We start from the raw sequence: 14,729 nt of genomic DNA, 5'->3' as shown, positions 1-14,729 counted from the left end.
TTCTGGTAATCGTATTTCTTAGCGAAAGTTGCGTGCTAATGCCTCTTGAGAATAGGAAAATGTTGGATGTTAATGTTTTGGCGAGTATCCTTCAGTCGGCGAAAAAGAATGAGTGGTTTCACGAGACGTCATCGCCTGCCACAAAACAAAGCGCGCCCAAATGACCATGATTCAGCTAAGTTGAGCACGACAAATCATTGTTCTGCCCTCCAACAGTTCTTCCTCGGGTGATTCACCATTCCAGGTTTTCTTACAGACTCCTCCATTTCTGACCTTTGGTCTTCAACAGGATAAGATAGAAATATCGTCCAAGTCTCGCGAAACCCGTATTCAATGTATATAGTTGTCTTCGCCATCTCTTAGGATCTCTCTGCAGATAGAATCGATGGGAATATTGGTGATCATGTCATATTGTTGGCAAATTAGATTTTGTCTACGGATCTCGGGAGATACCGAAGGATTAGGTCTCAGACAGTTCCGAGTTTGGTTTCCTGGAAATGCTTTCCACGTCAATATCCGGTGTCTCGCCTACTCTCTAGAGAATATGGTCAGGGTATCAACATGTATTGTAATGACTCAGTGTTGTCTATAGGCAGGTCGCTTCCACGTTAGCTTCTAATTCACGCACATTGGGTCTCTCGCTGGACACTCGGATTTGAGGGAAATGTCCACGCTATGACTTCACGGAGAGAATCGATGATATTTTCGCCTGATTTCATCCTCGAAGCTTACTTTGTCAATCATTCATGTTCATACACAGTAAATCAGAAAACTCATCAGAAATCAGAATTGGGAGGCAACAGTGTCAGTGTAGCGGTGACGGACTTAGAGGTCATGCTTACCTGCTGTCTGTTCTGCGAGGAGGTCTAGAGACTGAGCGGAAGTGCATCATGGCCATGACGGCGGAGTTTCTTTTATGCATGTTATGGGCTTTTTTTAGTTAAGACATGGCCTATCGTCCGACTCTCTGATTACAGTAGGAACACGGAGGATCAGCGAAGTGTGATAGCGGATTCCGAAAGCAGCTCAGTGTGAAAGAAAACTAACACGTTTGCCTTGGCGCGATGATTTGGCGAGCTAGGTGCTAAGCAGTTTGGACCTCGATCAGATGATACCACAGTTGATTACTTACGACCAACATAGCATGCAATCTCACGGTTCCCTTGACAGTGAAGCCGTTACAACCCCCATAAGCCATGCGCTTCCATTCCAGTCGTGCTCCCTCGTCGCTAATGTCGCCACTAATCTTATTCATTACAGCGGATTACCACTTCTGTGTACAGCTTTTTAATTAAGTCCATCCGAAATTTGCTGAATTTAATCATTTGCCGTTGTATGGTGTTTAAGTTTAATGGTTTTAGCATTCGTCGCTCAAAACAACAATAAACGGTTAAGGCACAGAACGCAAAGTTTGATTGCGATATGCCAGAAACATTGCAGGACAAATTAGATTGGTTCTTATGAGTGATTGCATCAGGAACAATTTGTAATTCTGACATTGTTTCGGTCATGGAAATGGTAATTCTGTTATCTCTCTCTCGCCAGTATAGAATATCCTTTAAAAAATGATTATTAATAGCTGCGCTGAAGTAAAGTACATTTTGTAACCAGTTATGTTAATTTTCCCGTTCAGAAGACAGTTTTTGTAGCCTATACACGCGCTACAGATTTGGTTACACAGATATTTGAATAAGGAGCAACAGCCACTAAAATGAAAAATGCATCAAAAAAAGTGCATTCCAGTTGACAATTTGTTGCGCTGGACCGTACTAACCGCATAGCATCACAAAACTTGCTTATTGTCGCTCTAAGAATGGCTGACGTCTATAGCCAAGATATTGTCCGCGCTGAACGGGACAAGCTCTTTAAGAATACGATGATTTCATCTTTGAAGATTTACAAATGGCCCTAGGTAATCGTTAGGGATAATGTTATTTGGAACACCGCTGTTGCAAATACGAATTTCTGCTCATTAGTGCTCAATGCGTAAGATTTCCGCGTGGGCCTGACTGGGCAAACATTCTGGGTGACTAAGATGAAAGTGAAGATTGATCGGGGGCGTCGGTGTGTCACTCTCGACACGAATGATCGTCATTGAGTAATGTTGAGACAATCTCATAAGTGTCCGCGTTCATGACATTGGCGCGATAGAGCTTCTGTTGACACGTTATGGCGAGAAAAAAAGACTAAAGAGTGAACGAATGCATTGTCAACCTCTCCAGTATGATTGCTCTTTGCCACCTTTTGGCCTATACTTTGCACCCTAGCATTCCTCTTCTTGGTTTTGTTGTCACTTCATGATCTCCGAAATTTCACCCAGATGTTATCAAGAGTAGAACAGCCACATTCTGTACGGTATCTACGCTTATGCGTCTCCTCTGACAATGGAGCATTCTCATCTCTGCCGTTATCAAAAGGCCCCTAAGAGAGAGACACCCTACCCAGATGCGAGTTGCGTGAGGAGCCTAATTCGTCCAAGAAAACGCTTCTGAATGAGCGATGGTGGTATGGTCATCATAACCGCTTCAGGACGAGGTTATATACAACAGGTGGTTTCGCTCTGAATACACGATCTGTTTGGTTTTAAAGAGACGGTCAATTGGAGCACCAAGCATCCGTGCGCTCCTACAGCTACAGGTATTTCAAAGAAGTATTGTTGTTAGTAAAGTACATGCATTATCATAGGTCTGTGACGATTGCCGCGAGAAAGTAACGATTTTTGAATTTACAATTTTTAAAAAAATTTTTTTCACTCGGAGTATCCATCAGATGGTTTAATAACCGACTCGAGAGCCTCCCCTTTGCATCAAGAGATTTAATCAACATGAACGTTTACAATAAGGCATTTTAATTGTCTGGTATCAGTAAAGCATTGAAGTACCGGGATATGTATGTAATTAGTTACTAATGGTATTGACAGGCGTGTCAATGTAGCACGTGTTCTTGGCTCACTTACCAGACACTCCACGTCACTTCATGGCTAACGTAAAACAAAAACTAATATTGCAGAACCATGAAAACCTTTTTCATTGGTAGGTTTTGTTCAAAGCATCATTGAAGAACACTCGTGGAACCTGGTGGAGTTTATGTAAATCCGGGCTCCATCCATGACTGCTCTCCATTTCCGAGCCAAACCTACCAAAATTGAAATCTTAGGGCAACAAGACCTCAACCAGAAAGCACCGAATACCCACAACTCGAGTACCCTGACATGGAGAAATAATATGTTAAACATGTTTTGGATAAGTTCTGGTTGCCCAAGATTCCAATCATAAAAATAGCAACCGTTTCTAATTCCTTTGCAGACCCGTGATGCTTTTTTGTCGTACCTGATTACATAGGCGCTCCAAATATCTTTGCCATTTCCCCTCCTGTCACTCACAAAGAGATCTTTCTCCATGTCACATTCCCAAATATGTTTCTCTGGAAATATTTCCAAAGGTTTGTTGGTTTGTTTTTTTCAGATTTGGAGCGCACCGCGTTTGCCTTATCCGTGCTTAGTATTTGTTCCATCGTGTCTAGCCTTATAGCGGGGATGTACGGCTCTGTGGGCAAGGACAAGCGAGCCATGATAGGGGCATCTTCCACTGCCCTCGCCTCAGGTAACGTATAACTCTTATAACCCAACTATGGAAGAAAAATAATCGAAAACCACTTTAATTGGTTTCAGTCACCATATGAGCCGACTTGCTGCCGGAAACAAACAGCTTGTGATGACATCGTGATCGCATGACGACAACATGAAGTTATTCAATATGAAAGCGATTCGAAATTCTCCGCATGCCTTATGTCTTCTGAAACGAGATCTTCACTGGTCATGTCTTAAAATAGATTTATGTACAAGTATATTTGAAATTCACAGCACGCACTTCATAAGAAAATTTGTGGTCATGGTGACTATGGAAGTAAAGTGATTTTCGGAATGGATGCAAATCATGTTTTTCGTAGGGAACAAGTCCTTACTGTGATCATGAATGCATGATATCTCCTATGTGTTGATTGCCCAAGTGGTTGTGAGTTCCATTAAGGACTCCTAAATGCCTTTCTTCGTGGCACTGAGGAATTTCAATTTCACCGGATCAACAGTTTGGCGACACTTGGCGACGAAAGTTTCGGAATTTAATCTTTCCTTTTAAACCTAATCAGAGAAAGATCAGAGGCCAGGCCAACAACGCCGATGCCATGGATTTCCGTGCAGCCTGCTGCGGCACGCCAAAATTAAACAACAACGTGTTTGGGTGTGAAGATATTGATTTAAGAAATGTAAAGAATTCCTCTTGAAAACCGTGCTCCTTTTTACAAGCTATGTTTTTCTTTAAAGTTTCGTCAAATTCTAAGTTGAACCTTTCAGCCTGTGTGTCCCCGCAACTTCCGATGAAACCATCATAAGACATTTCCCGATGGAAACGGTCTAATAAATGAACAATCTTAAAAGTTGACGCATTTATTGTGGTACGGAACAAGTAGCTTTCACGTCTAATGAAGTGGTCCATATCAAAATGGAGTGCAGTAATATACCTATTGAGGAGATATGCAGCGCAAACACCGCGGGATAACCAAATATGCTACATAACACTTGAATGCAGGTACAACAGTTTGATAAGGGTTTGGAGGAAGAAATGCTTCCAACGTCACCCAAATTTGAACTCCCCCACTTCATCACATCAGAGAATCTTTCAGTCGTTGCTTACAAATGGCTTTTCAGCTTGGCATTGCTCTTCGGTGACCAGGTGCAAGACCAACTCGTCGTGTTTTATTTCACGATTTCTTTAATGTTGCCGTGAGGAGCTCCATCACTGATGATGTAAAATTGGAATATTTTGTCTAAAGCCTGAGCCATCTTAAGGCTACCAATTATTCGCTTTGAACTCAGTAGTCTAGTATTATAGACGACAGTTATCAGGCACTGATGCAGGAGGTCCTAATATGTGGAGGCGTAAAGCCAAATATACTCTAAATTTTCTGATAGTTTGGTGTTCCAGCGGGAAAATGCGTGGAAAATCGATATTTTTCAAAATTAGCCGGGGTTACAAATTCTTCATGAGGAGAGAACCGAAACCTATTGGCTTGTAAATGATCTCGCGAGAAACAAATTACCAGAGCTCAAGGTACCGTTGTCTACCTGTTGCTTCGTGACTGCCGTTACGAGGTGCTAAAATGTAGTCAGAGCGGGTGCTACCGCATCTGGAGCCAGGGGTAACACCAGAATTATTACCTTTAGGTGTCAGCACAGATGGTTGTCAAGGCGTGTGACGAGAAATATGGGCTTCGTCACAGATACGATGGAACTTTTGCCGTCGTCGAAGGTTGTAGACATCGTTGCTTTTGCACTCTTGATCAATCAGCCCTGCGTCACCAAACCGCGCCTGCCAAAACGAGGGCACTGTATATTACATATGAAACGACACTACATTCATTATAACCGAGGTGTTTTAGAACACAGAGCTGAGGTTATAAAAATAACCAAGTCGCAGAATACAAGTGCATGCATCTCTGAGAAGGGAAAGGAAGGGAAAGGAAGGGAAAGGTCCGTGGTGGAAATGAAGCCAACTCGACTACTCGGCAGAGACAAGCAACCAGACTGATCGCCTGGTCGGTGCGTGTGTTTGACCGCCATGCAGCGGCCGAGAACTCTGATAACCTATCATTTTGACAGCTACGTCTGCCATGTTTTTGCCAGAGCGTGTCGGATGTCTCCTGACAGGTCATTCTCGATTCTGGCAAATGAAAAAGAAGACACTCAGAATGTGGGCATGGAGGTTTCCCTATGCTATTATGCTATTATGGTGTTGTTTTGTAAATGTGCCTTTCAGGGTACGCGTTTAGTTTTGTACATTCAGTCTACCTCATAACGTGGGTTCTTTCAACTTGAGGTCATTTTATGCGAAAATGAGAGATACATCGCTCCCAAAACTTACGTTTGTTGCTGTATTATGGGCCAGCTTTATGATTCTGGACTAGTTTATCTTGGGGTCTGACGTCTTGTTTCCCGTCACCAAAATTGCCCTGTCGTCTGCTAAAAAATCGGAACGATTCCAACAACGCAATCATTTTTCATCTCTGACAACATAGAAGGATTGCTATCCTAAAGATGATCTATTAGTGGCAAATCGAATGGCCTTTCCACAATAGGCTATTTGATTTCATCTATCGTCATCAATAACGGGGCAGCCAGTCGCAATCTCTTGGGATACATTCAAGCTATATTTAGAATATCTGGATGACATATTAACTGCGTATAAACAAGCATTGATATTGGACCTCACTTTTTGCCCTTGCCTCGTTTTGGCTCTCGCCCTACCCACGACTGTTGACAAATCTGCAATCATAAGTAGGTGTTAATTTGATGTCGGTGGATGATGCACAAGCTTGGAGTTCAAATCAACGATGGCAAACTTTTAACTATCAGAAACTGACGATCGAAAGCCTTTCGTATATTCATGTTATATCATGATATCATGTCCAGCACTTAACAACATTGAAGCAGCTATACCACATCAGTCATTTAAAGAGGTAATTCTACCTTCAGCTAGCTCTCTCCCTCAGGAAGGCTCACTTTCCAATTGGCGGCTTGATTTGAATGCATCTCTTTACACTCGAATCGCAATTGTTTCAGGCAATAATCAAGGTGGATTTGGGAGCACGTCTGAGGCTATTAGATTCAATGGGTGTGACTGAAATAACTAACGACAACGCTTCACCCGGCCAGGTTCAAGCCGAGGTTTCATCACGTCATGTTGACGTTTTGGAGCAAAGTTGACAGATTTTCAATAATTTCGCGTCAAACCTGTCGGCAAAAATTGGCTCACCTGATATAAATGATTGGTTGCGCTGCAATGGAGTTTGAATAAAGTTTCCATACAAAAATACGCCTGTGGATGCAGTTCTTTACTCTGAGTTAGTCAGGATTTGTGTTATACATTGGTCTGGCTTTATGATACACCTATCTGCAAACCCTATAAAAAATTTGAAACAACGACTTCATCATTTTGCTTTGATTATATTTTCAGGTATTTCACTCACAACATCTATTGCTCTATTCCATGTAAAGTGCCACCTATTGAAGAGACGGGAATTCATGGAGGGGAAAACAGTGCCCTTCAAGCGGATAATAGACGGTGCTAGAGTCTACAGTTACGGATGGTCTTTCGTGCTGGCATGGATTTGTGTGGTGTTATGCTTCGTGAGTGCGTGGACTTGGCTTCATAAGGCTCAAGACATCAACATTAAGTACCGTCCGAGTAAGATGCATGCGAGGACGTATTATGCCTACCAGGGTGAAACTGAGATTCCAGATTATGTATGAGAGTGGTTGAGGCGGCATGGGTTTCAGGAATAAATTACTAGTATCTCGAAGAAGCAGTTCAGATGAAGAATTTCGGAATAAGAGTTGGTTTTATAAGGATGGAGCTGGTTGAATAAGGCCAGGTCTGTCTACTATCAACCCATCTGACTGGTGCTTTAGAAACTTATGTTTTAAATGGAAACTATTTCGAGGGTCAAAGATGTTTAAATCTGCCAAGTATTATTTTGTGCCAATTCCTGAAATTTGAAGATTGAAAAAACGTCTTGCTACATATTCTCATTTTAAACACTGCACCCATCTTATTCCCAATGCCTTGCGTTGAGGCAAATTGATTTTAGTTGTGGTGAATGACCTTGGCCTTACGATGTAACCTTGACCCTTTGGGTTTAGACAGAGGACATGTGGCCCAAAGAGGACGGCATATGATCTCCTCCAAGATATTTCCAATTTTCTGCTTGCTTGCTTGACGTATCGTTATAAATTAATAAGCTGTAAATGTTATGTCAAATATGCAACTGAATTGTGATACATTAACGAGGTTAAGCCTATCTTAGGCCTACTGTTGCGGCAAATTCGCCCAGTGAAATCACGTCTGTCCCCGTCAGGTTGGAAAGTAATGCTGATGAACGTACTTGTAGGGTTCTTTTTGAGTAACATATGCCCAATATAGACGGAACTGCTGACAAAGGTGTGCAGGCGTGTAATTTTTAGATTGGTACCCGATCGTCCGACAGTTAATAGGATGTCTCAGTCTCGGGATTGTCCACTTCCATAAAGGTCAAGGTCACAGAGCCGCGCGTTGATTTGTGGAGAAAATGAAGTGACGTTGATATGACTCGCTTGACCACTAAAGTGGCGCATCGCCGATCATAAGTACATGTATATCTTTCGGGCAATCTGGGAACCAATCTACAGTACCTTCATTTGAGATATCTGCGCCAGCTTATTGGCAAAACTGTGACGCATAACATTTATGCGTGTGTGTAATTAAGTATTTTTCTTGCTCACGGCTGTAAATATTATGTACATAAGATTTTTCTATGATAGTTGTATAGGAATTGATCTCCAACACGTTTCATCTCAAAGGTTTGTTTTTATCTTTGAAATTTGTTTCATCTCGAATTTTCTTGTGAACTGCCAGCAGGTGTTTCGGTGTGGAAATCTTTTTCAAAAATATTGCTTTTTGCTATAGTGTCACTTTATGTATGCTCGAGTAAACACTCAGTCTGAAACGGAAATACTCAAAAACAGTAAAATCTTTAGTGTTTGCCCTCATTGTTTGGCAACGCTGAAAGCTCTGTCGTCACGTTTTTCTCTGTTAACAAGGTGGGTAAAGGTATTGGTTTACCTTTGCAACACAATAGAAACAAGGCTCTCCAATTTCTGTGTTGGATGGGTACACTCGGATGAAAATAATAAATGCGGGCCTTACGCCCCTCGAAATCATCTAATCTTTTGTCTGTGTCTTTTATGTCGTCATTTCCTCTCCATGTAAGCACGTATATTTTAGGCAAACCGATACCTTTACCCACCGTGGTATACCCCTTATTGAAAAGCCGGCTGTGGTCTCTCTAGCTGCCTATTGTATAGAACATTAAAATATGGGGAACAGCCACAGATATTACACCGGCAATCGGTCTTACTACTTTTCCTTAACGTTTAACCCATTGTCTTACTGAATTACGCACTTTTGGTGTTACCTTTGCATTTATTCCTTTATTATGATCGTAATGCATTGCTGAAGGAGCTCTTCGCAAAGCAACTATTGTACAGAAGTATATATTGTATGTCCTGGTCATGCTTCATTCACTTGTAAATGCGTTATCCAGCACACAACTATTTCCTCTCATTTTTCCGTTTTTTTTCTTAATTCTAATCATGTGGTATTTTCTTAAACAGTAAAATCTTCAATAAAGCGTGCACATTGAATTATACTTCATCTTCGTGTGTACACAGTTTTTTAAGTTCACCTTACAAGCCAGTTTGTCCACATGTACAAGTGAACTGGACGGGATAGGTATGGTATTCTTAACTTAGCCCAATAGCATTCCGCGACGTTACTATTTATAGCTCACAAGGTCATTTGAATAAGATATTCATGACGTTTTAGTCACGTGACAGTCGGACATCAACACTTATTTCTACGCATTTGAGCTTATTTCAAAGTCAATTATCTTTGACCCTGCATTGTTTTTAGCATGAATGATACCATAGAGTCAGAGAGAGAAATATTCAGAACAATTATGTAGTATTTCCAACACTCGGACATGTGCCAGATTGAATCTAACTGCCCTAGTTAGAAAGCCTGAATCCATTACGAAACCGCATGTTTGTCCGACATTGCCTGCAATTCAGCGATGGGGAAATAGAGGGCAGCAGCTGCAGTGACGTCATCTTCGCGGAATGCTATTGACAGCTTCTGCTCCAGCTGATGTGTTTGTCATTCGGCGACGTGCACCTCCAAACACTTTTCCATTTCACAAGATGTTATGAATTGTTAATTACTTGAAATAAAGATAATGATGAAATAACTTTTATCTTCCTACTTTACTCCGAATGTTTAACTTGTTGGTCCTGGTAGCTTTGAATGCCATGGGTACTATCTTTGTGCCTCAGGGGCGATCGACAACGAGCATGATCTGATAACCAGCTGGCGGAGGTTGGTTGTACCATCGTCTCTCCTGTGGTCTCCAATGCATAATGGTAACTTGTTATTGAAGAACCTTAGTATTCTTAGGATGTGCTTCCTACAAATGACATGATCTAATAACAAGCTGGCGGAGGTTGGTTGTTCCATCGTCTCTCCTGTTATGTGTTCAAGTTATCATTGGGGAACCTTCGTATTTTCAGTTTGTGCTTCCTACAAACGACATGGTCAGATAACAAGCTGGCGGAGGATCGTTGTCCAAAGAATGCACCTCCTCCGATAGATGGCAGAGCTGAAATGCTCATAAATCTTTGAATACAACATTCATATTTAGAGATCGACCCACGGACGCTCATAAAGTGATTATGATCAAGTTTGCCAGAAAGATCATATCCATTATTTGATGACCAAGTGAATTTGATATCAAAGTTCGTTTAGGGTCATGAGATTATCTGCTAATCTTGAAGAGTTCAAATACAGTAAAACCTCCCTTAGTGGACACCTCTCTATTAAGGACAACCTCCCTATTAAGGACACTAATTTTATTCCCAAATAGGTTGTTGCCATTCAATTTGACCTCTCTAATCAAGACACCTCTTTATTAAGGACAGTACTTTTCAGTCCCAAGGATGCCCTTAATAGAGAGGTTCTACTGTACATCACAAGTACTTTCACAATGATGAACTGACATGACATACACGAATGTGTTCTACATGCACATTGTCTATCTGATTTTCATTCTCTGCTTTCATTTTCTCAGTTCTGTTCTATGGTTGAATACCGCTAGCTTCTTTTGTGTCAATTCCGGAACTTTATCCTTTCTTTCTCAGGCTTGATTGACAAACTAACGATAACATTCGATCTCTTTTGGTTATCTTGGGTTATGTTACAAACTCATCGAAGGGACACGAAGAACTTCTGAAACGATTACTGTCACGACAGTCCTGGTGGTGTTGGACATGCCAAGTAATTTCCAACCGAAACGGACGGCTAAAAAGCTTTAATGTTCAAATACCTCCAACTGTTTTAAGAAGACATGGACATGGTAGGTAACGCGCTGGAGTCCTGACATGATTTTTTCAGGTTCGTTGTACATGTGTAGTTCAACTCAAAACAGGGACATAGCGGTCGAGGATGGTTCAAGTACGAAGGAAAACATATAGATCCACGAAATTGTGATTCGATCGAATGTTTATTTTCAAATTGCGCCTAAACTACAGAGTTCACGATATGTTCAATGTGGTTGCTTCAGAGTTGGAGTGGAAGTGAGGAGAAGACGGTGTGTTTGTGCATTGTGCAAGGTACTTCTCTCCCATGCATTGGTTATGAAAATAGTGAACTATTCTTTATAGCAGAAAATACCTTTCCATGAACTCCAAGTGAACATTGTGCAAAGACAGAGACCTTTGAAATCACTCTACCTTGGTGATTTGCAAAGCAAGCTTTGGGAAATTGTTTCTGCCATCTTTCAAGATATCGTGGAGACACTTTAAGGTAAGCCTATTTTAGTTCGAGGACAATACCATCGTATAGAATGACAGGATAGGATTAATGGCATTGCAGAAATCACATGAACATGCTGTGGGTAGGCTAACATGACCTACTGTGTCGCTCGGCAATCTCTCAAAAAAGGTCAGGCAAATCATTCATAGAACGATCTCGCAAATGGACGAAAGCATTATTACGTGGTGTATAGGTATTAATGGATTTCTGAGTAGCATTTGTGGTAGATAAATATTGATACGAGCGATTGGCATTGGAATGGTATACTAGTGGATTATATGTTGACGAAGAAGACTGTGTGTAACACGGTTTCCAATGACAGACGAAGGAAGAAGCTACAATGCGCGATTATGATTGGTTGACTGATTTGTGATATTTCAATTTGATTGGTTCTCGTGACCAGGGATCTCGGAATGCACTGTTTGACATTGAATCAATATTGTGGCTTGTGTCAAATCAACTTGGAGTAATATACTATAAACATGTGAGTTCTCCCAGCTAAGGATAACGGAAGTTCCAGTTGATTCATAATTCGGACATTTCCTGTAACTACGTCATGATTTCATTGTCCATTTTTCTTAGTATGGTGTAAAAAGAAAGACACTAACATGGCTAAAACTAAAGGTAAGAGGGTCAAGATAAAGACTGGCTACATAAACATCGAGGAGTGTGCACCGACTCTTGATAAAGAGAATTATGTGGAGTTTCTGCGTGAGTTGTACGAGAAGCCACCTGATCCAAACGTGGCAGAGAAGGGACCGATAGCTCCTGGTGATGAGTATTCGGCTTTCTTGGACGAAGTGAAGGAAAACGCAAAACAAGCTAGGCCCAGTACAAATAGTAAGGGCCCTCCGGCAAAACGACCCGAGTGGAAAGGATCAGGGATTAATATCACTAAGCGTGAAAACAAAACGGAAGCTAAAGACCCTTCTTCGGTTGACTACCTGCAGTTTAAACTACAAAAGGAGTCGGCGAAGTTCAGTGAGGTGTCAGATAGTAAACTGGACTGGACGAAACCCAAGCAGGACTTCACCATGTCGGGACAGTTATTCAAAGCTGTGTTGGATGGACGGTTTTTTCAGGTTAAGACGCTTCTGAAATGTGGTGTGAAGATTTCTTCGAAGAATCAGGACGGTTATGGCGTTCTTGTCGCCGCGTTGCATATCGAGGACGCTGAACACCGTGAGAGTATGTTTAAGTATCTTCTGAAAAGGAACGCGGACCCGATGGCTATGGACGATGATACTGGCCGCAGCGTCCTTGCTTGGGCTTGTTGCTTGAATCGAATCGAACAGGTGGCAAAGATCCTACAGATGTGTCAAGGAGATATCGACTTCAGCCAGAAAGACAAATCAGGAAAAACGGTGCTGCATCATGCTGTGATATCGGGGAATACCTCTGTTGTTAAAATGTTAGTGGCCACGATGAAAAAGTATGGATTGTCAGTGGATATTCCGGACAGGCTCGGACTCACACCCTTCTTATATTCGAAAAAGCTAGGATATGCTGAACTTGCTGATATTCTTCGAAAAGAAGGTCGTGCTTCTAATAAACAGTTTGATAGTACGCTGTATAGGAGTGGGACTGTCTGGTACGAGGACGGACAGAAACAGAGACAAAAGGAGCAGGCTCATCTGAAACGAGTGGAGAAGGAGTGGTATAGAATGAACGGTAAAATGCCTGTTTTTGAACGTACGGAAGCGAAGGGGCTTGTGGCTGTAAAGCTTGGCGGGATGACCCGCTCTCAGGAGTCTGTGGCCTTGCGGCCTTCGCGGGTCAGCGACGCGACAGACACCGGTAGTAGCAAAGACATTTCGGTGCGCTCGGCGCCGTCTAGCACTGTGCAACCTAAGGGAGCAGTGATAAGGGGTCAAAGGGCAGAGTCAAACCTTCAAGTAAAGGTATCCTATTCTCGAAACTCTCTGAATGCAAATAATAATGTTGATGCTGCCACTCCTCGGTCGAATTTAGAGGGCACTAGCTCGGTCTCGAATAGCATGAACAGTTTGTACAGGCCCCCACCACCCCAGGATTCTGCAGGCTACGACGACCCTGCATTTGCTCTTCTCGCGCAGGTTGATGAAGGCATGAGGGTGGGCAATTTTGTTGCCAGTGTTGCCACGCCAGCGCATAACCCAGCTCCTGTGAATGGTTCAGGGCATACTCACCATATGAAGCACCCAACACCCCACACGCATGCTGCAACTGACCGTGGTATGCACTCTATGTTCACGGTCCTTTCAGAACAGAAATCTAGAGCTTTCAGGTCCAGTGTTGTCAAACAACCGCGGTTGAAGACCCCGGAACCGGAACCAGTGAAATCGAAAAAGAAGCGCAAAACGGGTGTCTCTTCTTTAGCTATCATCATGGGGAAGGATAGCGGGACTAGGACGCCCAAACCACGGAAAAGGAGCGCAAGGGGCAAGAGCCCGGCGGCGAAAACCTCCCCGGCAAATGGGCCGTCTAGGAAAATTTCCAAGGCGGCAAGGGCGTCCCCTGGTGGCAAGGACAAACAGGGTAAAGCAGAGGAATCTGTTCAGCGGCGTGTTCAGGTGGTGCAGGCGAAACATGTCAGACATTCTAAGATGGAAAATGAGTTAGAGGTGCCTGCAATAGTCGTCTGAGGCGGGTTGATTGAGTTTCCATGAATTGATGCCTTGCCATTTTAGCTCGACGAAAGTCATCGGTTGGGGTGAAAATCATTTCCAACTAAGTGTTGGCGTTTCCTTTGACATAGATTGCTACCCCAATAGGCACTTTGGCATCCGTCAGAAAACTCGCCATACTCATTGGAAAGTTGAACTGTCCAAATCGATATTTGTCACCGCAGTCTTCAATCTGTACCACGTTTTATCGATTAATTTCCTTCTTCATTGGCAATGGCTGTATTTTCATTTGCAATATTTTCAATACTTGGAGCAACATTTATGACTAACTATAGTGCAGAGTTTTAGAAAAACACTCCTCAAAATAACGAAGTGGACGAATTCGATCGATAGACCAATGATTGGCGTACTTTCGCTCCGCAGCAAATGCTAGAGATTGAAAGACTAAATCTTGGTGTAACAGAGATGGAGCACTGAAAAGTTGAAAATTGGGCGTACGTTCTAAATGAACGGCCCCTGCATGCATTCACTATTCATGGTCATCATTGGCTGGTGATTGCATCCTTAGTTTGCCAATTACTGAAATGTATTCATCAATCAATCAACGTCTACGACAATTTGTCCTGCAATGAGAGTAGTAAATAAATGATATTGATTAATAAGTAAA

The 14,729-nt window shown here is 42.3% G+C and overlaps 2 protein-coding genes across 2 annotated transcripts in view; both read left to right on the top strand.

The window, feature by feature from the left end:
• LOC135484382 (uncharacterized) overlaps window positions 1-9,827 on the top strand; it is a 58,686-nt gene extending 48,859 nt beyond the window's left edge. Inside the window, exons 4-5 of the mRNA XM_064765785.1 lie at window positions 3,465-3,602; window positions 7,011-9,827. Coding sequence (XP_064621855.1) covers window positions 3,465-3,602; window positions 7,011-7,306 — 434 coding nt within the window. The 3' untranslated portion in view covers window positions 7,307-9,827. The remainder of the gene's footprint in view (window positions 1-3,464; window positions 3,603-7,010) is intronic.
• A 911-nt stretch (window positions 9,828-10,738) lies between these two features.
• Window positions 10,739-14,729, top strand: LOC135484374 (uncharacterized). Its single transcript, XM_064765772.1, has one exon. It carries the CDS (start codon window positions 12,065-12,067, stop codon window positions 14,078-14,080), a length of 2,016 nt encoding a protein of 671 aa, XP_064621842.1. The 5' UTR covers window positions 10,739-12,064; the 3' UTR covers window positions 14,081-14,729.

Source organism: Lineus longissimus, chromosome 1, assembly GCF_910592395.1.
Source record: "Lineus longissimus chromosome 1, tnLinLong1.2, whole genome shotgun sequence".
Classification (NCBI taxonomy): domain Eukaryota; kingdom Metazoa; phylum Nemertea; class Pilidiophora; order Heteronemertea; family Lineidae; genus Lineus; species Lineus longissimus.
Note: the sequence above shows the minus strand (reverse complement) of the source record. Positions and strands in the feature narration are given on the sequence as shown.

Excerpts from the sequence above, each read along its gene's own strand:
- LOC135484374 (XM_064765772.1), top strand. The coding sequence starts at position 12,065 with ATGGCTAAAACTAAAGGTAAGAGGGTCAAGATAAAGACTGGCTACATA.